The sequence below is a fragment of the Pseudophryne corroboree genome, chromosome 6, assembly GCF_028390025.1.
Source record: "Pseudophryne corroboree isolate aPseCor3 chromosome 6, aPseCor3.hap2, whole genome shotgun sequence".
NCBI classification, from domain to species: domain Eukaryota; kingdom Metazoa; phylum Chordata; class Amphibia; order Anura; family Myobatrachidae; genus Pseudophryne; species Pseudophryne corroboree.
In genome coordinates, this window is record NC_086449.1 from 162,339,671 (window position 1) to 162,363,462 (window position 23,792).

Genomic DNA, 23,792 nt, shown 5'->3' on the forward strand with positions numbered 1-23,792 from the left:
CGCTCGGGCGCTTGGAGGCACGGAGGTGCGTGATGGCGCTCGGGCGCTTGGAGGCACGGAGGTGCGTGATGGCGCTCGGGCGCTTGGAGGCACGGAGGTGCGTGATGGCGCTCGGGCGCTTGGAGGCACGGAGGTGCGTGATGGCGCTCGGGCGCTTGGAGGCACGGAGGTGCGTGATGGCGCTCGGGCGCTTGGAGGCACGGAAGTGCGTGATGGCGCTCGGGCGCTTGGAGGCACGGAGGTGCGTGATGGCGCTCGGGCGCTTGGAGGCACGGAGGTGCGTGATGGCGCTCGGGCGCTTGGAGGCACGGAAGTGCGTGAAGACACTGGAGACACTGGGACACTGGAGACACTGGGACACTGGAGACACTGGAGACACTGGGACACTGGAGACACTGGAGACACTGGGACACTGGAGACACTGGAGACACAGCGGAAAATAGGAACAAGGGAGCTCTGGAAATCACTGCTTCAGACAAGCAGAACGATGATACACAGGCGCCGGCTCCCTGCTCGGCGTCTGGCTTTGAACCTCCCGCCTTGGTCTGATTGGCGGAGCGGGCAGATGACGTCAGCCCCGCTCCGCCTACCTAATCTAAAGCAGCATGGCGGCGCCCTCGCTCCGGGAGCCGCCGGAGAGACCCGCCGACCCGACGCCGGACCCCCGAGGCCGCCGGAGGGGAGAGACGCCAGGCCATCCAGGACACCCGCAGCGGTAAGCGCGGCCGCCGCTGCCCGCGGGGTGTGACACTACTTAGTCCAACTAATCAGGGCCGTCTTTCCGTATGGACTCAATGGGCTCTTGCCCAAGGGCCCCAGGAGTATAAGGGCCCTAGGCTGATAGCTGAGGGTCCCCTCTTTCCAGGGGTACCAGATTTTTTAAAATCGGCCATGGGGAACCGGAGATATCCGACCTCAAAGTAGTGGTCCCCATCCAAGCCTGTTAATTGATCTTCCCAGCCAGATATCTCGGGTTCTGTCTGACTTAGAGTTTTTCTGAGGGTATAATCCAAAAGCTGCGACTCTTTCCTTTTGGTGGACACTGGCAGCTGGCAGCTTGTCTCTACTATGCCCAGGACCAGAAATATCAGCCTTCAAGCAGCAGGTCCCTGCTTCAGCTCCACACGCCTAATATGCAGTTTTAGGTTTTCATTGGTGAATTGCACTGGCACCTGAACTCTGAGCCCTAATTCCCCAGTACCTTGTGAAAAGTGGGACTCTCTAGTTTTTTATCCCATTCAAAGCTAAGAAATATATTTTCAGGAACTTGAGATATCTGCAGTCAAGCAAGCTGCCCTCCCACCAGAAAATTATAAATATTAAGCCCACTCCACTATCCACCCTTCCCCTACGTATTAAACACCCCCTACCACCCTAAAAGTCATGTACCAGGGCTTCTTCATTCAGCCCAATGCCCCCTTCTACAGTTTAGCCCCATTTGTGCAGTAAAGGAGTAATTAGCAGAAATGACTGCTCCAGGTCCTACATGCTTAGCGGAAGATAGAACACCCCCTACCACCCGCGGGACTTCAAAGCTGCCACTGATAGCACCCCCCACCCCTACCACTGGAGGATGGGTAGGGGGACCAGTGCATTGCTGTGCCCAGGAGCCTACACTGCTGTTAAGACAGCCCTGCAACTAATTGAGGAACCAACTAGGTACAATGCAATCTTAGACCTGGTATTAACAAACAATGGGGATTTGGTATCAGGTATTATAGTAGGGGAACCCATAGGAAACAGCGACCACAATATGGTCACATTCAATATCAGTTTCCATAAACAGCCCTATACTGGCTCAACTAGGACATTAAACTTTAGCAAAGCAAATTTTGAAAAGATGAGGGGATTTTTCAGGGATATTGAATGGGAAGGTCTATTTTTAGGAAAAAATACTACGGAGAAATGGGAGGTACTAAAATTCCTGCTAGCTAAAAATACACTCAAATTTATTCCTATGAGCAGCAAAAAAAGGAATAAAAATCATAAACCGATGTGGCTTAACAAAAAGATTAAGGAACTTATGGGCAAGAAAAGGCGAGCATTTAAAAAATACAAATCTTACGGGGAAGCAGAGTCATTTCAGCACTATAAGGAATGTAACAAAATTTGCAAAAAGGAAATAAGAGCGGCTAAAGTAGAAACTGAAAAACTAGTAGCAAAGGAAGCAAAGCGAATCCCAAAAAATCATTTAAATACATTAATAGCAAGAGATTAAAGAAGGAGAGTATAGGCCCTTTAAAAGACAAGTTGGGAGTCTTAAGCAAAAATGATAATGACATAGCGGACACACTAAATTAGTTTTTTTCAACAGTATTCACTAGAGAGGACCCAATTCAGGGACTGACACACAATCTCCATTATGAGAATATCCCACTGATAGGTACTTATTTAAGCGAGGAAGTAGTCTGTGACCGATTAAAACATTTAAAGATTAATAAATCACCAGGGCCCGATGGTATTCACCCAAGGGTTCTAATGGAGCTTCACTCTGAACTGGCAAAACCGCTATCTTTGATCTTTAAGGATTTAGTTATATCAGGTATGGTTCCCAAAGACTGGCGTATAGCGGAAGTAGTGCCTATATTCAAAAAGGGAAGTAAAGCTGAACCAGGTAATTATAGACCAGTTAGTCTTACATCTATAGTGGGGAAAGTATTGGAAGGTATTCTAAGAGATAGTATTCAGAAGTTCCTTGAAGTCAATAAGGTCATTAAAAGGAATCAACATGGGTTTATGAAGGACAAATCCTGTCAAACCGACTTACTTGGCTTTTATGAAACAGTAAGCGCAAACCTAGATCAGGGTAAAGACGTGGATGTTATCTTTTTAGACTTTGCCAAAGCGTTCGATACTGTACCACACATGACACTTATCTACAAGCTACAAGAATCAGGGCTAGGAAGCAAATATGCACTTGGGTCAAAAACTGGTTAGATAATAGGGAGCAGCGCGTTGTGGTTAATGGATCTTTTTCAACTTGGACTGAAGTGCTAAGTGGTGTGCCGCAAGGCTCGGTATTAGGACCGCTATTGTTCAATATCTCCATTAACGACCTAACAGAAGGTCTAGAGAGCATGGTGTCAATTTTTGCAGATGATACCAAATTGTGTAAGGCTATAAATACAGAGGAGGATGCCAAGTCTCTTCAGAACGACTTAGTTAAATTAGAAGCATGGGCAGCCAAATGGAGAATGCGCTTCAACACAGACAAGTGTAAGGTAATGCACTGTGGTAACAAGAACAAAAATTACACTTACCTACTAAATGGGGTAAAATTGGGGGATTCTGTACTGGAAAAGGACTTAGGTGTCCTCATAGATAGCAAACTAAGCAGTAGTACCCAAAGTAGGACTGCAGCAAAGAAGGCTAATAATATATTAGCATGCATAAAATGGGGTATTGATGCTAGGGACGAGAGTATTATACTCCCGTTATATAAATCACTAGTGAGGCCACACCTTGAATACTGTGTACAATTCTGGGCACCGTACTATAAAAAGGATATCCTGGAGCTAGAAAAGGTTCAGAGGAGGGCGACCAAACTAATTAAGGGCACGGAGACGATGGAATACAAGGAAAGGCTTGAAAGACTAGGCATGTTGACATTGGAAAAGCGGAGACTAAGAGGGGATATGATCAGCATCTACAAATATATAAGGGGACAATACACAGAGCTTGCGCGGGACCTGTTTTTGGTTAGATCAACACAGAGGACTCGTGGACACTTGCTTAGGTTAGAGGAGAGGAGATTCCACACAATACGGCGTAAAGGCTTTTTCACGGTAAGGACAATATGTGTTTGGAATTCCCTGCCTGAGGGAGTTGTAATGGCGGAATCTGTCAACACCTTTAAGAATGGGTTAGATAAATTCCTAATGGATAAGGATATCCAGGGGTATGGTGCATAGTCATGCATTATAGTTACTATAAATAGGGATAAAATGCAACGGCTGACCGCAGCATCAGTCAGAAATTTTAGTCAAATCATCATGCATAGGAGACCACAAATAGGTTGAACTCGATGGACAATTGTCTTTTTTCAACTTCAGATACTATGTTACTCAGAAACTGCTTAGAAATTTCTATTCGCAAATTTGAGAATCTTTCGTTCGCAATTTTGCTAAGCTAAGATTCACTCCCAGTAGGCGGCGGCTTAGTGTGTGCAATGCTGCTAAAAGCAGCTTGCGAGCTAACAACTCGGAATGAGGGCCATAGTACAGAAGTGTTCTGAGGTAAGAGATGTAAAAGATAAAACTATGGGCCTGGTTGGCAACTGTCCGATGATTTGTGTAATATACATGTGCCGCGAGGCTGCAGCGGTAGTAAATATTATTTTAACAATACTACATAAAAAATGCTTTGTTCTAAGAAAAAGGAACAACTTTATAAAGCGTATCCTGATATCTGTAAAAGCATTTGTAACCTGCGCACTGCGGAGATTGTGACTAACGGCGTGGACTGATCAGCCAATGAGTAAGGTAGCCCAACCTAGATAGGTAATAAAATGGAAAATCACGCTAAAGCCCGTGGTGTGGATGTGCGAAAGATGACAATGATAGTAGTGTGTGTAATTAATAAACACTTTACTAATTTCAGCACAATGGGGGTAATTCAGGTACAGACAGAAATCAGAGGTTGTACGCATATTGATTGATGTTTTTGCGCTGTGCATGCGTATGAACTGCAGTGCGCATGCACAGCAAGTGACAGGTGAGTGCAGTCGCAGTGAGATTTTACTTGCAAAGTGAGTGACAGGAAGACAGCGTTTGGAGGTGCTAACACGGAACGCTCATGCGAACGCCAGTCGTACAGTGTTTTCTGGGCGTACATATATTAGCAGCTGCGATAATTAGCTAGCCCCCAGCGGCAATACATTACACCCGACTTGCTGTCGGGGTAATTGAATATCCCAGTTTGTATTTAATGTAGTTCCGCCATTCATTTCATTCCATGCCAACCTTCTTTCACCTTCCCTTTTCTTCCTCTCTCTATTTTATTGTTAATTATTGTCTCATTATCAGATTTTTATTATGGTGTATTTTATATTCCTTATTATATAACTGCAGCACATGCAGAGCAATATACTCAGCTGCCTACTTTGTTTCTGATTCACTTGTACATTGTTTCTCATCTTAGACACACAGCCTGGCAAGCTTAGTAGTTATAATAACAGTCATGTATCCTTCATCTAATTAATATTAATGTAGGTAATAAAATAATATGGCATTTATTAAGTCAGGGGAAAAAAATAAGAAAAGCAAGACATATGCTTTTAATTTAATAAGATTATTTTGGTGGCCGTTGCAAGTTTAATGTGTTTTTTTTAAACTGGGAGTTGTTCCTTTCTTTAGTTGTGTTATATTGTTATCTTGCAGATTGTGTTATTCCTCCTCTGTATCACTCTTTTCTCCTTGGCTTGTAGATATTACCTGTTCTTCTATAGACTAAGGGGTCTATTTACTAAGCCTTGGATGGAGATAAAGTGGACGGAGATATAGTACCAGCCAATCAGCTCCCAACTGTCATTTATCTCCGTCCTCTTTATCTCCATCCAAAGCTTAGTAAATAGACCCCTTACTCCTCTTCCTCAGTTCACTGTACTGTGTACATCATTATTCCTTTGCCTTCACAATCACTGGTTTCCACAACTGGTGTAACTCCTCTTTATTGCTCATATGACTTGGAAAACAATTATTAGATTTCATTCTGTGTGATTCTAAGGAGTAAATTTACTAAGATGGGAGTTCTATTTAAGATGATGTTGCCCATAGCAAACAATCAGATTCCAAGTATTATCTTCTAGAAGGTGCTAGATAAATGAGAAGTAGAAGCTGATTGGTTGCTATGGGCAACATCAGATCTTAAGTAGAACTCCCATGTTAGTAAATTTACCCCTATATGTCGGCTGTATAGAGCAGTGTTTCTCAACTCCAATCCATGTGTGCCCCAACAGTTCATGTTTTCAGGATCTCTGTCTGTGGAAACAGAAAGTATAATTACTGACCCAGCCAAATAGATCTCCTAAGCTGTGCATGATCAAGGAAATCCTTAAAACATGACATGCTGTTGTATATTGGGACCTGACATTAAGAACTGTGAAGTAACATAGTGTGCTTATGTGTCTGACATTTTTTTTTTCAGGGAAAACTGGATGCCCTGTGGGTACTTCTGCAAAAGGGCTACAGCCGGGTGTCCATTATGCGGCCTCAGCCTGGAGATAAGGTTGGTGCTTGGTGTTCTCTAATTGCTATAAATAGTATTAATAGTATATAGAAAGTGAATGTCATTTGTTTTAATAGGATAGTTTGCATATATGAAGCATTTTTGGGTCTTGTAATTCGGTTGGGATTGTTTTTTGTTTTTTTTAACCCTTTCTTCAGTATATTAAATTGAACCCATCCCCTACACATTGTGGATGCTGGAAAAAGTGATGGTTAATTCATGCCTCTTGTCAATACACTTCTTACTTATTAGTGGGTCTTGTATGTGACTGTAAGTCAGTGGCGGTTATTAACTAACATTGCTGAAAGGTGCAGGTCTGCACTAACTACAGCAGCCACTCAGTGGGTAACTGTTATCTGATCATTGCAAATTACATCATTCTGAATTTAGGGTCGTAACAAGGGCACTGTAACCAGTGATTCCACCCGGAGCACGCAGTGAGAAGAGAAGGGTGGTGAGTGACGGACCAGGGCGAGGTGCTGGCGGAACTGGCTGCTTTGGAGTTAGTGCAATTTTGCATCTCCGGGAAACATTAGTAATAGAGAGAAGTAACAAATAAAACAACTATAAATGCAATGTTGATGTATGCGGTGGAGCGATGTTTCGCTACTGGTCTTGTGGCGGCGGTAACAGTGGGCGACAGTCAGGGAGCATTTGTGGGGTGTAATGGGGAAGTGGTGACTCAAATGAAGGCATGTTGCGACAGTTTGGGGGGCATGTCACAGCGACTGCGGTCCTGTAAGCAGTTACATTGGCTACAGCATCTTCCGACGCCCATATTGCGCCACCATAGGGTTCATCAGGAGGTCGTTTATCATCCGGTGTGTCCAATATGTGCATCTTCATACACTAGCGGTGGATCTCAGGCGCTTTCAGTGGGCGTCTCAATACTAATCCCGGCGGCTGCAACATTTACACATTTTTGCACAGCCGCTGCAACGCCATTTATGTATATCTGTAAATGAAGTCCCATGTCCAGATTGGAGCCGTTTCTTAGAATAGCAGAGGTATCAGATTGTGTAAATCCTGCTGGCCCTGGCAGCAGAGGAAGCCACAAAATATGTATTTGTTTTTATCTAGAATATTTGTCCTGCCCCCAAAAAGACATACTTATTCCATTCCGCATAGACCCAAATTGCTGGACTAAGCTGGGGTCTAAAATGTTTCTCTTATTTGTGGCTATTTTAGTAGAATCTAAACATGAGGTCATGGTTTACTTTAAGTTGCAAAAAGAAAAATGCATGTAATCCTGAGTGCTTAGTATCTTAAGGACAGAAGCCCTGGAACAGGCCAGTAGCAGCCTCACATGTGTGTTATCTAGTTAACTCCTTAGTTGCAAAGCAATACTGGATAAAGAGTGCAAAAGGATGAATAAAACTAATGGCGCACAACAAAAGGGACCATGCATAGATTTATAAAATCACAACCTGATTTGCTTCAATAGGGATGTGACTGTCAATTCCTTGAGGTTAATGTATCAACTCACGATGTTCACCTCAAAAGAGAATAATAATAATAGTGCAACACTGTTTGGTATATATGGATCCCAATTTAATGATATTCCACTCACATGAAGGAATCAAAAACAGCACATATATATGATTTCATGATCCAGCCAAAGCAGTGGTCTCTTCCGTATTTCTTTAGATCAACACCTCGGAGATAAAATGTTTAGTGCAACACTGTGGGTTTTTTTCCACAGATTTAATTAAAATCACACTCACATTTATCACACGAATTCATAGCATAAAAACATAGAAGGGGTTTTCTGGTCCTCACACACAATGGAAATAAGTCCCAGAGAGTCCTGGATATCCACATCCGATGGTCAGGTTCCAGTCCCACCCCTCGAAAAGTTCCACGATAAAAGGCACCTTGCTTAACGCGTTTCGGATCTGCAAGTTTGTGGTCCTTCCTCAGAAGCATGGTGCACCTTATGTCCAGCTAGGTATTTATACCCTAAAAACAATTTGTTGCTCCTCCCGGTTCCTGTGTTTCTGGGCGCCAAAACGAGCCGCGATCGCTCACCTACGTCACTACCGTGCGTTCCACCGTGCACTTCCGGCAGAAGCGGAAGTGACGTATATATACAAATGCGTTCCACCAGCGAGATTAACCCGTTTTTAGTGGAAGGAAAGATCGTTTCTCTGAATAGCAGCAACTTAAGGACCATTTCACATCATTCGTCCTGATTCATTACAGCGGCACAATCCAGCATCACAGGAAGCGGTAACCCTCAAAAGAAGAAAAGACATTACATAACAAAAACCAAGGCAAGGGGAAAAAACAGGGAAATATAGCAGAAATATATTATACCAGAAGAAAAAAGAATCAGATGAAACCTGAAAAGGAGAGACACAATCACAGGAAATGCTTCAACTCAAAGTCTCCATTCAGACCTTGGGGTACCAATGTTTTTAGTTGGAATATCCACCGCATTTCGGCTTTGGACAATCTCAAATCTATATCACACCTCCTAACTCTCTCTGCAAATGTTATATCTGCCCCCCCTGCAGTGCACATGGTTTTGCCCAACTGCTAAAAAATATCCTGCTCCGATCAACTTGGAATTACCCCCACAGAGCGGCAGTATGTTGTACTCAGAAGCAGTGGAGTGGCTGGGAGCGGCGGAACAGGCAGTGAGTAAGGAAGGACCTCCCACAGTGAGGACTCTGCCGGCAGTGCATGGGAGTGGCGCCAGCATAGCAGTGAGGAAAGAGCCCTGTGGAAAGCCAGATGAGGTCCAGGAGAGTACCCTGGTAAAGCCAGAGAGGAGCCGCGGGTGACACTACTGCTGTGTGTGTGTGTGTGTGTGTGTGTGTGTGTGTGTGTGTGTGTGTGTGTGTGTCTCTACCTCAGTTTGTCTGTCTGTGTGTTTTGTCAAATTGATGGGTGGGGGCTACAACAACTTTGTGGCCCGGGGTCCCCACAACCTGTAATTCAGTCCCTAACGCATTGCCATGCAAATATAGTATTACCAATGTCACTAGTTGCACCACATGTGAGATATGCAGTACAATGTACTACACCTCATTATAAGAAGGGGTCTGACAATCGTAACCTTACTAATAAATGGAATAGAAATCTTAGATTATAGGGATGTTAGAAAATCTAATAATAAATATACAATTAAATGTGAAGGGGGCGTATCAGCCGCTATGTGGAAGCGAGCTCTTTTGAGCAAGATCCCCGCCGCAGTAAAGTGTGGCAGTGTCCGGTGGACTTGCCAGGCAAATCCTCCTGGCACCTAATTGAATTCTCCACTTAGAGCCATAACTGTGTCACCTCTGCCCCCTGAGCGCGCAATGTTATGACATCACATTCATGACATCATTATGTCATAACGTTGGGCGTAGTTGGCACTGCTGGAAGCACCAGTAAGTGCAGCGCTGTCCTGGGCATCCTGAAGATGCTCTGATCCGCTTCACAGACTGCAGGTTGCCTATCTGGAGCATCCATGGGAAGCTCCAGTCGGACTGAAACAGCAATCCTGGCACAGAAGCTGGGGCCATGAGGCAGCAGCGGTGTGCGGTAAGTAACGCCAGTCGCATACCCCTAGTTATGGCTCTGACTATACTGTCAAAGTATAGATGTGTCTAATTAACATTTTATACCAAGGAACATAGAGAGGACATGGCGTATCAATTGTGAATGGAGAAATGATGGTTTCACCATGAGCACAGGAAGGGCTCTATAGTGCTAGGAAAGTTAATCTGCATAATTCCTTACCGCACCAGGGTGGTCATTCTGACCCGATCACACGCTGCAGTTTTTCGCAGCTTAGCGATCGGATCAGAACTGCGCTGCGCTACGATCGCCTCTGCCCGATTGACAGGCAGAGGCGGTCGATGGACGGGAGGGGGCGAAACAACAGCGTTTGACCGCCGTTTCGTGGGCACGGTGGGGCCAACGCAGGCGTGGCCGGACCGTGCGGGGAGTGGCCCGCAGCGGCTGCGTGACGTCACACGCAGCCACTGCGGGCCGGGGAGTGAAGAGTAGCTCCCGGCCAGCACGCTAAAGCTGCGCTGGCCGGGAGCTACTCTTGAAGTGCAAAGACATCGTCGCTGTGTGATGCCTTTGCACTTCTGCGGGGAAAGGGGGGGTGGCACTGACATGCGGGGCGGACTAGCCCAGTGCCGGGCGACCCCCGCATGTCTGAGTGCCTGATCGTAGCTGTGCTAAATTTATCATAGCTACGATCAACTTGGAATGACCCCCCCAGGTGCAGAAAAAGAAAATTATTGATAATTATGAACTAAAGTACTCATTTATCAAATTATAAAACTCGTTGTGTATGATAAATGGTTCTACAGCCAATCAGCTCCCAACTGTCATGTATTCAGCTTCTAATTGTCATATAATTTAAAAATGACAGGAGCTGATTGGCTGGTGCAAAAGTTATCATGTACAATGAGTTTTAACACTCAATAAGTGGTCCCCTAAATTGAATGCCTTTTTTATGATTAGCAGAAGACACTATGAGGTGGAATTGATGTACGGAATTTCTTTTATTGCTATTATTGAAGTCAGGAAATTTAAGTCCCTGGGAGGTTAAATTGCCAACTATTTTTACTGTAAGGATCTGACGCTGTGTTGGGCCCATATACGTTAAAGGAACATGAAAATAGAGCATTGACCCAAAAATGTGCGTCGGAGGCATCTCGTGATACTTCCAGCTCTGCTCCAGTGCCATATGCATCAGATTTGGGTGTAGTATGGTATGCCGGCGGTCGGGCTCCCGGCGACCAGCATACCAGCGCCGTAATCCCGACCCCGCCGGCATAACGACAGCTGGGCGGACGCAAATGAGCCCCTTGCGGGCACGGTGGCGCGCTACATGCGCCACGCTATCTATTCTCCCTCCAGGGGGGTCGTGGACCCCCAATAGGGAGAAGAACAGTTGGTATGCTGGCAGTCGGGATTCCGGCGCCGGTATGCTGGTCGTCGTGAGCCCGACCGCCGGCAAAGTGAAGACCACCCATCAGATTTACATCAGAATAAAAGGTTTTAACAATTGTTATTTTTTAGTAGTGAAAACTGCATTTGACTTAAATGAAGACAAACCCTTTCTCTTACGTCCTAGAGGATGCTGGGGACTCCGTAAGGACCATGGGGATAGACGGGCTCCGCAGGAGACATGGGCACTTTAAGAAAGAACTTTAGGTATGGGTGTGCACTGGCTCCTCCCTCTATGCCCCTCCTCCAGACCTCAGTTTACTACTGTGCCCAGAGGAGACTGGGTGCATTACACGGAGCTCTCCTGAGTTTCCTGAAAGAAAGTATATTTGTTAGGTTTTGTATTTTCAGGGGGCCTGCTAGCAACAGACTCCCTGCATCAAGGGACTGAGGGGAGAGAAACAGACCTGCTTTAATGTTAGGCTCTGTTTCTTAGGCTACTGGACACCATTAGCTCCAGAGGGATCGGTACGCAGGTCTCACCCTCGCCGTCCTCCTCGCAGAGCCGGAAGATAGAAGCCGGGTGAGTATGAGAAGAAAGAAGACTTCAAAGGCGGCAGAAGACTTCAGATCTTCACTGAGGTAACGCACAGCAGTAAAGCTGTGCGCCATTGCTCCCACACAGCACACACAAACGGCAGTCACTGTAAGGGTGCAGGGCGCAGGGGGGCGCCCTGGGCAGCAATAAAACCTCTTTTTCTGGCAAATGTGTATATATACAGCTGGGCACTGTATATATAAAGAGCCCCAGCCAGGTTTTTTCGATGTTTGAGCGGGACAGAAGCCCACCGCCGAGGGGGCGGAGCTTCTTCCTCAGCACTCACCAGCGCCATTTTCTCCACAGCACAGCGCTGAGAGGAAGCTCCCCGGACTCTCCCCTGCTTATCCACGGTGAAAGAGGGTTTTAAAGAAGGGGGGGGGGGGCACATAATTGGCGCAATATATAGATTACAGCGCTATCTGGGTAAACATATTGTGTGTTTTTTCCTGGGTCATTAGCGCTGGGTGTGTGCTGGCATACTCTCTCTCTGTCTCTCCAAAGGGCCTTGTGGGGGAACTGTCTTCAGATAAGAGGATTCCCTGTGTGTGTGGTGTGTCGGTACGCGTGTGTCGACATGTCTGAGGTAGAAGGCTCTCCTAGGGAGGAGGTGGAGCAAATGAATGTGGTGTCTCCATCGACAACGCCGATACCTGACTGGATGGATATTTGAAATGTTTTAAGTGCTAATGTGAATTTATTGCACAAAAGATTAGACAAAGCTGAGGCTAGAGAACAGCCAGGGAGTCAACCCATGTCTGTCCCTATGTCGCAGAGACCTTCGGGGTCTCAAAAGCGCCCACTATCCCAAATAGTAGACACTGATACCGACACGGATTCTGACTCCAGTGTCGACTACGATGATGCAAAGTTACAGCCAAAATTGGCTAATTGTATTCGATATATGATTATTGCAATAAAAGATGTTTTGCATATCACAGAGGAACCCCCTGTACCCGACACGAGGGTACACATGTATAAGGGGAAGAAACCTGAGGTAACCTTTCCCCCTTCTCATGAGCTGAACGAGTTGTGTGAAAAAGCGTGGGAATCTCCAGACAAAAAACTGCAGATTCCCAAAAGGATTCTTAAGGCGTATCCTTTCCCGCCAAAGGACAGGATACGGTGGGAATCCTCCCCTAGGGTGGACAAAGCGTTGACACGCTTATCCAAAAAGGTAGCGCTGCCAACCCAAGATACGGCTACTCTAAGGGATCCTGCTGATCGCAAGCAGGAGGTTATTTTGAAGTCCATTTACACACATTCTGGTACTTTACTCAGATTTTTTGCCTTATATTCCCTCACAGCCTAAGAAAGCGCCACATTATCAAATGCAGTCCTTTCGGTCACAGAGAAACAAGAAAGTACGAGGTGCATCCTTTCTTGCCAGAGGTAAGGGCAGAGGAAAGAAGCTGCACAACACAGCTAGTTCCCAAGAACAGAAGTCATCCCCGGCCTCTACAAAATCCACCGCATGACGCTGGGGCTCCGCTACGGGAGTCCGCCCCAGTGGGGGCACGTCTTCGACTTTTCAGCCACATCTGGGTTCACTCACAGGTGGATCCCTGGGCAATAGAAATTGTTTCTCAGGGTTACAAGCTGGAATTCGAAGAGGTGCCTCCTCGCCGCTTTTTCAAATCGGCCCTGCCGGCTTCTCCCCCAGAAAGGGAGTTAGTGTTAAATGCAATTCACAAATTGTATCTTCAACAGGTGGTGGTCAAGGTTCCCCTACTTCAACAAGGGAGGGGATATTACTCAACCCTGTTTGTAGTCCCGAAACCGGACGGTTCGGTCAGACCCATTTTAAATTTAAAATCCCTGAACCTATACTTGAAAAGGTTCAAGTTCAAGATGGAATCGCTCAGAGCGGTCATCGCCAGCCTGGAAGGGGGGGATTTTATGGTATCCCTGGACATAAAGGATGCATACGTTCATGTTCCCATATATCCACCTCATCAGGCGTACCTGAGATTTGCGGTACAGGGTTGTCATTACCAATTTCAGACGTTGCCGTTTGGGCTTTCCACGGCCCCGAGGATTTTCACCAAGGTAATGGCGGAAATGATGGTGCTCCTGCGCAAGCAGGGTGTCACAATTATCCCGTACTTGGACGATCTCCTCATAAAAGCGAGATCAAGAGAGCAGTTGCTGAGCAGCGTGTCACTTTCACTGAAAGTGTTACAGCAACACGGCTGGATTCTCAATATCTCGAAGTCGCAGCTGGTTCCTACGACTCGTCTGACCTTCTTGGGCATGATTCTGGATACAGACCAGAAAAGGGTTTATCTTCCGATAGAAAAGGCTCAGGAACTCATGGCCCTGGTCAGGAACCTATTGAAGCCAAAACAGGTGTCAGTGCATCACTGCACTCGAGTCCTGGGAAAGATGGTGGCATCGTACGAGGCCATTCCCTTCGGCAAGTTCCATGCGAGGACCTTCCAATGGGACCTACTGGACAAGTGGTCCGGGTCACATCTACAGATTCATCAGTTGATCGTCCTGTCCCCCAGGGCCAGGGTATCTCTCCAGTGGTGGCTACAGAGTGCTCACCTTCTAGAGGGCCGCAGGTTCGGCATTCAGGACTGGGTTCTGGTGACCACGGACGCAAACCTCCGAGGTTGGGGAGCAGTCACACAGGGAAGAAACTTCCAAGGATTTTGGACAAGTCAAGAGTCTTGTCTTCACATCAACGTCCTGGAGCTGAGGGCCATGTACAACGCCCTTCGTCAAGCGGAGACCTTACTTCGCGACCTACCAGTTCTGATTCAGTCAGACAACATCACCGCGGTGGCTCATGTAAACCGCCAAGGCGGCACAAGGAGCAGAGTGGCGATGGCGGAAGCCGCCAGGATTCTTCGCTGGGCGGAAAATCATGTAAGCGCACTGTCAGCAGTGTTCATTCCGGGAGTGGACAACTGGGAAGCAGACTTCCTCAGCAGGCACGACCTGCATCCAGGAGAGTAGGGACTTCATCAGGAAGTCTTCGCACAGATTGCAAGTCAGTGGGGCCTGCCCCAGATAGACATGATGGCGTCCCGCCTCAACAAAAAGCTACAGAGGTATTGCGCCAGGTCAAAAGACCCTCAGGCGATAGCTGTGGACGCCCTAGTGACACCGTGGGTGTTCCAGTCGGTCTATGTATTTCCTCCTCTTCCTCTCATCCCAAAGGTGTTGAGAATAATAAGAAAAAGAGGAGTACAGACAATTCTCATTGTTCCAGATTGGCCGCGAAGGGCCTAGTATCCGGATCTGCAGGAGATGCTCACAGAAGATCCGTGGCCTCTTCCTCTAAGGCAGGACTTGTTGCAACAGGAGCCCTGTCTGTTCCAAGACTTACCGCGGCTGCGTTTGACGGCATGGCGGTTGAACGCCGGATCCTATCGGAAAAGGGCATTCCGGATGAGGTCATTCCTACTCTGATAAAGGCTAGGAAGGACGTGACAGCTAAACATTATCACCGTATATGGCGAAAGTATGTTTCTTGGTGTGAGGCCAGGAATGCTCCTACGGAAGAATTCCATCTGGGCTGTTTCCTTCACTTCCTACAAACTGGAGTGAATTTGGGCCTAAAATTAGGCTCCATTAAGGTTCAGATTTCGGCCTTATACATTTTCTTTCAGAAAGAATTAGCTTCTCTCCCAGAAGTACAGACTTTTGTGAAGGGAGTGCTGCATATTCAGCCTCCTTTTGTACCTCCGGTGGTGCCTTGGGACCTTAATGTGGTGTTGAGTTTCCTTAAGTCGCACTGGTTTGAACCACTTCAAACGGTGGAGTTAAAATATCTCACTTGGAAGGTGGTCATGTTATTAGCCTTGGCTTCGGCTAGGTGTGTGTTGGAATTGGCGGCTTTGTCTCATAAAAGCCCCTATCTGGTTTTCCATATGGATAGAGATGAATTGCGAACCCGTCCTCAATTTTTGCCTAAGGTGGTGTCATCTTTTCATATGAACCAACCTATTGTGGTGCCTGTGGCTACGCGAGACTTGGAGGATTCCGAGTCCCTTGATGTGGTCAGGGCTTTGAAAAGTTACGTGGCCAGAACGGCTAGAGTCAGAAAAACAGAAGCACTGTTTGTCCTGTATGCAGCCAACAAGGTTGGTGCTCCTGCTTCAAAGCAGACTATTGCTCGCTGGATCTGTAACACGATTCAGCAGGCTCATTCTACGGCTGGATTGCCGTTACCAAAATCGGTCAAGGCCCATTCCACTAGGAAGGTGGGTTCTTCTTGGGCGGCTGCCCGAGGGGTCACGGCACTACAGCTGTGCCGAGCTGCTACTTGGTCGGGTTCAAACACTTTTGCAAAATTCTATAAGTTTGATACCCTGACTGAGGAGGACCTCCTGTTTGCTCAATCGGTGCTGCAGAGTCATCCGCACTCTCTCGCCCGTTTGGGAGCTTTGGTATAATCCCCATGGTCGTTACGGAGTCCCCAGCATCCTCTAGGACGTAAGAGAAAATAAGATTTTAAACCTACCGGTAAATCTTTTTCTCGTAGTCCGTAGAGGATACTGGGCGCCAGGGACGTGCAGTGAGCTAAATGGCTCAGGAGCCACTGGCTAGCACCAGAGCCAAATTTAAATGCAATTTATGAGCCAAAGGGTACATCTGGGCATTATATACAGGTGCAGCAGTATAAACTTCTGGAAATTTGGTGAGTTTTGATCAGAGGAGTGCATAAAAGGTCAGCAGGTGAGGCACTGCCTCCCCTGCCATAGACTTTTTACTCCAGAGTTTTGGCTATAAAAATGATTAGAATAATGCAAAGAAGATATTTCACAAATATTCTTTGTATTTTTCATATACTTTATACAATCAAAACTCTGTTACAAACATTATTATGACAGGAAAGGCTCTGCCTCACCTGCCTCACTCCACCGCACGTCACTGCTGGGCGCCCGTCCGAAGTGCGGACGACTTCTGCAAGACTTGTATATAGTTTTCTTACTAAAGGGTTATGTTATAGTTTCATCGGTCTCGGACTAATGCTATGTTGTTTTCATACTGTTAACTGGTTAGTATATCACAAGTTATACGGTGTGAATGGTGTGGGCTGGTATGAATCTTGCCCTTGGATTAACAAAAATCCTTTCCTCGTACTGTCCGTCTCCTCGGGGCACAGTTTCTCTAACTGAGGTCTGGAGGAGGGGCATAGAGGGAGGAGCCAGTGCACACCCATACCTAAAGTTCTTTCTTAAAGTGCCCATGTCTCCTGCGGAGCCCGTCTATCCCCATGGTCCTTACGGAGTCCCCAGGATCCTCTACGGACTACGAAAAAAAGATTTACCGGTAGGTTTAAAATCTTATTTTATAATACAACGTGTAAGGTTCCCTGTCTGTATGTATTGAAAGTTGAAAAAAAGGAATTACATAATATACCCACAAATTCATATAATATAGGCACAATCAATAATGAAACGACATTTCAGCTTCGGAAGTGAATTTGCATTTAGCCAGTCAGAGGTGACTAGTTAGTGCTGGTGACTGTCATTACTCTGTATGTACACTAACACTAGGATTAAGACTTGTGGGGGCCCCCTCCAATAAAATGGCCCATTAACTTGCCATCCCAAAATATGGCCGCACTGTCCCTGGGGTATGCTACACAGTGCACCTCCCCCTTGCCCCCTGAATACTCCCTTCTCGTAGTGGTGTAATGCACAGTCTGCATATAGGACACAGCGGCCCTTGAGTCCCCTCATCAGCGGCATGGGCGTGATGTGTCACATGACACCTATGAGGGGACTCGGGAGCAGCGCTGCACTGTATGCAGGCTGTCTGTGCATGCAGAACACAGAGCTGCAGCAGCGCCCATCCAGGAACAAGTACCGCTGGGCACCTGTTCTTGGCAGTTGCAGAGTCAAACATAAACTGTGTGGGGGCCCAGGACAACCACCCCAATTTCGGCCTTGCCAGCATATGATACGGCTACTGACAGGTGTACATGCTCCTCTGTGAGAGTCTGCCTCAGCCGCAATTACACAAACATGCGCTTCCAGTAATCGATTTGTGTTTCCCCCTCTTTCCTCACCTGTTGCACCCCTACAAGCGTAAGGTGCCCACTCTGCATATTGACATGGCATACACCTTTTTTGTTGACATGCACAAAACAAATTTGTGTTTTTGACACTAACCAAACGGGCATCTGCCCAATAGGTGTAGTTCGTTAGGTCGACAGTAACTAGGTCGATAGTCATTAGGTCGACCACCTGAAATAGATTGACATGGTCATTAGGTCAACATGGACAAGGTCTGCATGAGTTTTTTTATTTTTTGGGGTGTCGTTTTCTTCGTAAAGTGACCGGGAACCCCAATTAGTGCACCGTGTACCCTCACGTGGCTTTCATCGCTCACCATTAGTTACTATTCCCAATCGTAGTCCATGTGGATCGTAAAGTATAAAAAAGTTAAAAATTAAAAAAATACCCATCCAACTCAGTCAGCAAGCATATGATCCTAAGGGTTTTATTTTGCCTTCCCCTGGATCATCACAGTTGGAGTATATGAAAGGTTTACTTTGATGGACCTTGTTTTTAGATGGGACGTTTCTAGCCTTAATCCAAGTGCATGCTCAAAACATGACGTGCAGTAAACAATTTATGTTGTCAATGTCTGGAGGCAATGTGATGTTTGGGATTGATGAACAGGTACAGCAAAGATTTGTTGACTGCAGGAGAGGCCATCGGTTGCTGACTCTAAAAGGTTACTTACTTTTTATCCAATGTATCCACGAATGTATTGAAAGAATAGTCAATTTTTTTGTGTATAATGGTTGTATTGCCCCCTGGTGGGGAGAAGAGGTCAGTGCAATCAACACAAAGGGTGCTATCCATCCATACGCCGCAGCAAGGTCACTATCAGTCACAGCTGCTTCCAATAACATCTAAGCGCAGGTCACATGGGGATTCCTGCGGTTTTCTCAAATGTTCAGAAGCTCAACATTCTCCGTTCCCCTCATCATTAATGGAGTAATTTTACAATATTTAGTTTACAGAGGGGTAGAAAACATAGGCAGAAACTTCAAAGAGTTACTCATCATGTTTTATAGTGTAGCTTCTAACAAACAGATAAGACAAAACATCAACAATCTGTACAGTAACATAAAGCGTATCCTTACATTTCCTGGCACACATACAGAGAGCAGAGGAAATCATTTTTATAGGTCTATATATAGATATGGACGGGCAGGGCCACTATCTGGTGGGTACTGGCAAAACTAGGGTCCCGGGCAGACTGGGGGGGGGGGGGGGGGGGGAGAGGTCAGGCAGCAGCTGCAGCGGTCACTCCTGATTGACTGTCGGTCTGCTATCTGTGATTGGCTGATGGCTAGCGCCAAATTTGAAATTATGTGCTGTCTCAACATGTCTGGCTGGCTGTTGGTCCGTGATCTGCAACCAGCTCAGTATGTCCGGCGTGCAGAGGGCAGTGTCGGATCCAGGGGGGCAACAGTAACATACAGCCGCAGTGACGGTGTCAAACTTGTCCTGGTGTGCTGCAGCTATGGGCATGGGGTAGGCAGCTCTGCGGCCACAAACAGATACAGTCAGGCGGAGACCAGCACCCAGTCAGGACAGGGTCTGACAATACCCCCCATCACAGCTCCTCTTCCCAGCACCCTTGGAGTTGGAGGCAGACCCTACAGCGGCAGTGGGCAGGGAGTGGTATAACTTGTCTGCCTTTACTATGTACCGATTGTAAGTACAGAAAGTGGCAGACATCAGGGTACATAACAGTAAAGAAATCTAGTAAACTTTATGAAATCTGGAATAATGCTTTAAAAATTATGTAACTATTAATATAGTCTTATGTATGTGTATATAGGGGATAATGGATAAAAGGATTGCTAATATTGCAGGGAGGATTTGATCCAGGGGCCTTTGGGGGTGCTGGCTGACATTCCTGCCAGTTGATCTACAGCGGTTGCTATAGGTTAAGATTTCTGTTTAGTATTCTTAAACATAATGCATTGGATCTCCTCCGACTTCCTGGCCACAGCCAATCCCACTCTGGTTATAGAAGGTGTGTGAAATAAGTTTCTGGATGCACAAAAACTATAATATTTACAAAGTGAACATTACATTTTTTCAAAAGTATTCGTCTGAGAAGTCTTTGCAAAGTTGCATGCGCTCAAACCACTTGGTGAAGCAGCTGGACCAGTCCGAAGCAAGTATGTGTTTTACATGCTGGATGAAGGTCTCTACTGTAGCTTCCGTTGCACTTGATTTGTGGGAACACGAAGTAGTCACGGGGAGCCCAGTATGGACTGTACAGTGGATGACCAAGCTTCTGGATGCGTTCATGGACCAAAAAATCCACCACTTTCTTAGGCTTGTGGGCAGGTTCATTGTTGTGATGGAGAAGGGTATCACAAACATGAGTTCTAGGATGGCTCCTGGAAATAGCTTCCAGAACTTGTGGCAGGCATTGGTTCATGTAACAATCTCTAGTGATGGTGCGCGCTGCTTGAGTGAGCAGTCTTGGCCACAGATCTGCTTGCCCAAGTTGCTTTCACGTTGGTACTTCCGTGGCAGTACACCTCCAGCTGGGGTCCACTGGGCGACTGTTGTTTGGTCTCGGGGTTGAAACTGTAAATCCAGGATTCACTGCCACGGATTTTCTCCTAGACAGAGTTTGGGCAACTGCCATCAAACCTGGCTAGCATGTTGCGGCTCCAAGTTACCCGGGTCTCCTTCTGCTCTCAAGTCAGCTGATGGGGCATTCAGTATGCAGAAACTGCTCAGGTCAAGCTTTTCATAGAGTATCAAGCAGATGGATCCCAATGAGATGTCTATATTCCTTCTCTAAATGGGCAATGGTCCACTTAAAATATGACACTCATGGTAGCAACATTGTCCTTAGTGATGACAGACACAGGTCGGCTGCAGCGCTACTTGTCTTCCGGGGACAGTCTCTTGCGCTGAAATTCTGCAAATTACTCAAACACAGCAGTTCGGGAGGGGGGGGGGGGGGTGCTGCCTCCAGAAAGCAGCTCGCAGTCGTTTAAAACTCTCCTGCTGTGACAGACCACTCTTGTAGTCATAGAAGATCATGGCTCTCCAGTGGCCTCTGTTGAGCTCTAAAAACGAATTTGTGAAGGAAGTGAACAGGCTGACTTCTTCAGTGTGTAGTGCTGCTTGTACATGGTTGTGTGCCTTGACATTTCATAAGAACTTTAGTCAGAGATTACAGTTAAACAACCAGTCAGATTGTGTCTATTCTACCTATGCACTACACATCCCAAAGATTATTGCACACCCTTCATATTGTCTGCCGACCGTGTGTTACCTGAGCTGCTTTCTGCTGTTCTGATTGATTCCTTTTGCTGACTCTGATTGTTTCTGACCTGCTGTTGATGTCTCTTTGTTCAGACCTTGACCTATTTACCAAATTCTCTCTGTGTCTGCGGTCTGTGCCGAACCTGGTAAACCTGTTTAGCCATTTGCCTTGACTTCTTGTCTGTATACAAAGCACATCTCTTCCCAATTCTGTATCCGCTGAGATACGATTGATAACATGCACTGCCATTCACCTCAGGTCGTTCGCCGTTAAATTGGAAAGAGCTCCAGCAGGAGAAGATCCCTTGTTAAACTCGAGCAGGCATCTTAAGCATGCTAATTGTTTTCTGAAGGTAATCCTCAATAGCAACCAATGGTATTGATTGATTTCAGTTCTAAGATAGGACAGCCTATGCGTAGGACCATGTTTTTTGTCCATCACAACTGGGACTCCAGACACAATGATTGACTTGAAAAAAAAAATACTGCACATCAAGGATAGTCAGCTGGACCCACGCAAATGAATGTATCAAGATAGTGTGCTATCCCTCGAACCCCAGTGACAATTTCAAAACACCAATGCAGAAAGATACTAAACTTCTCAAGATAAGCAAGAGATAAGCAAGTACTTATCTATGTAATATCCATCATCCAGGTGAAGCACCATAAACCTGAAATAATCAGGATGTAGTGGGAGCAAGCATAAAGCTGACTCAACATCCACTGTACCCAGAGAGCTCCAGTGCTGTGATCTATAATGATCTGAAGTGCATCATCAAATGATTGATACGCCACAGAACAAATGGCTGGAGGGGTAGCATTGTTGACAGGTCAGCAGGATAAGACAAATTCTGAATTAGTCAGAACTTGCCAGGCTTTCCTTTAGAGTGATGAGATCAGCCAATCCACAGTTAGGTGGAACCACACAAGGACCAATCATGTGCCATAAATGCGCCTTCTTTAAAACTTTGTCTCCTACATCTAGGGTCAACTCTCTAGCCGATTTACAGTTCTTTGGAGAACCCACCAACATATGCCCTGAAGTAACTTACGTCAAAAAACTAAAATCTTGGAACAAAATTTGGCACTATCTCTGTCTGGGTACATGGCCAACCTATTTGCCATGGCCTCCAGGCAGATCAGAGTGAATGTTTTACTTGGCGGACGCAGGCCTGGTGGGCTTTCTGAAAGGAGGGGGACAGGAGAGGCTAACACAATTACAAAGGGGGTTGGGCCACTCCGGGCAATCAGGTTTTAGCTATAATTTTCTTCAGTTGCACCTGACTGGTTACTCTGATCAGGTTGTCAGGTGTAAGAGCTAGATACACACCGCAACCTGCGTTTGACATGCAGGACCCCTGTCAGTGGCTAACCAGCCCTAGTAATGCAGTGTGTAAATATTATTATTAATCAGTTACAATGAAGTTAAAACTAGGAACTATCCATTAATTAGTAACTATAGAGGTTACAGTCCTGATTAAAAATGATGTTGGGTCTTGCCCAACAGAATCCGACTGTCAGTCTGTAACTCAGTCTACGCGGTCACTTGTACATCAATATATGAAGGATAAGAGAGAGAACCTAAGGGAACCAGATGCGTACAGCACCGTTTATATGGCTGACATTTTAAGAAGAAACATTCTCATTTTATGAACAGCTGCAGAGAGGTCTAGTAACAGGAGAGGCGCACAACTGCCAAACTCAGGTCTAGTGAACTATTATATGGGTGTTGTTGGGTGGGAGAGTGTGGTTTATTGTGGTCAGCAACCTATTCCTGGAAATTCAGTCATACAAGTACCTGGCATAATGAAAAGAGATGAATTGCTTCAGTTCATTAAATTGTTTAAATTGTCCTTTCTTTGTGCACACATGGAATTAGTTTTGCCCATGCATAAAGGAAAATCTGTAATTCTTCAAGCACAGGACCTAATGCTGTTATGTGGTTCATAATCATTCCTCCAGACTGCACAGCGGTGTGCCTGCTGCTTTGTCTAATTACAAGTTTAGATGTCACTGTACTGTGTGACCATTTCCCAACAGTTATCTCAATGTACTATTGCTGGTAAAAACAGTTTTTCTCCCACTGTACATCAAAGGTTACTGCCATCCATAGCACTGATATTTTATATACTGTGGTGATAAAACAAATATGCTTTATCACTAGAGAAAGGGGACTGTTAATAAATAGGCCCCTTTAGCATTGGCATGACTAGAATGGGTGCAGGTTGTACTGTGCACATGGGCGCACACCCTATACCCATATTGTTGTATATACCTCGCTGCCGTCTCTGGCGTCCCGCATCAGCCGGCTCTGCAGAGCAACAGAGATCACTGGGAAAATGTTGCGGTGGCCATTTCCCAAGTGATTTGTGCATGGGCAATAGAGAAGCCCATTGGAATAAGGCATACTTGCCTACTCTCCCAGTTTCTGCGGGAGACACCTGATTTTTTTGGGTAGTCCCCCGCACGCCTGGAAGAGTAGCCCTCCCGCATTCTGCCTACTTCATAGAGAAGTGGGCAGAATGCCATGAATAATACAGTAATCCAGGAATGGGTAGGGCCTAATGACTCATTTCTATGGCAGTAGTGTCATTCGGCCTCGCCCCCTATGCAAATATCTGCGAATCGTGGCAATTTTCTGGTGAAGGGGTGGGGCTTAATGACACAATTAGCATAGATCCACCTCTGTCTCTGCCCACCCTCTTCTCCTTTCCGGGTATCTTACCGGAGAGGAGATTTTCAGTGTTGTAAGTATGGAACAAGGTGTGGGCGCCATGTTCCAGGAGACTTACGCATGGCAG

General features: G+C 46.2%; 1 protein-coding gene across 1 annotated transcript in view; it reads left to right on the top strand.

Annotated features, from left to right (window-relative positions):
• The window catches only part of ANTXR1 (ANTXR cell adhesion molecule 1), a 254,065-nt gene that overhangs the window by 221,200 nt on the left and 9,073 nt on the right, over positions 1–23,792 (top strand). The window contains exon 17 of the mRNA XM_063932061.1: positions 6,145–6,225. Coding sequence (XP_063788131.1) covers positions 6,145–6,225 — 81 coding nt within the window. The remainder of the gene's footprint in view (positions 1–6,144; positions 6,226–23,792) is intronic.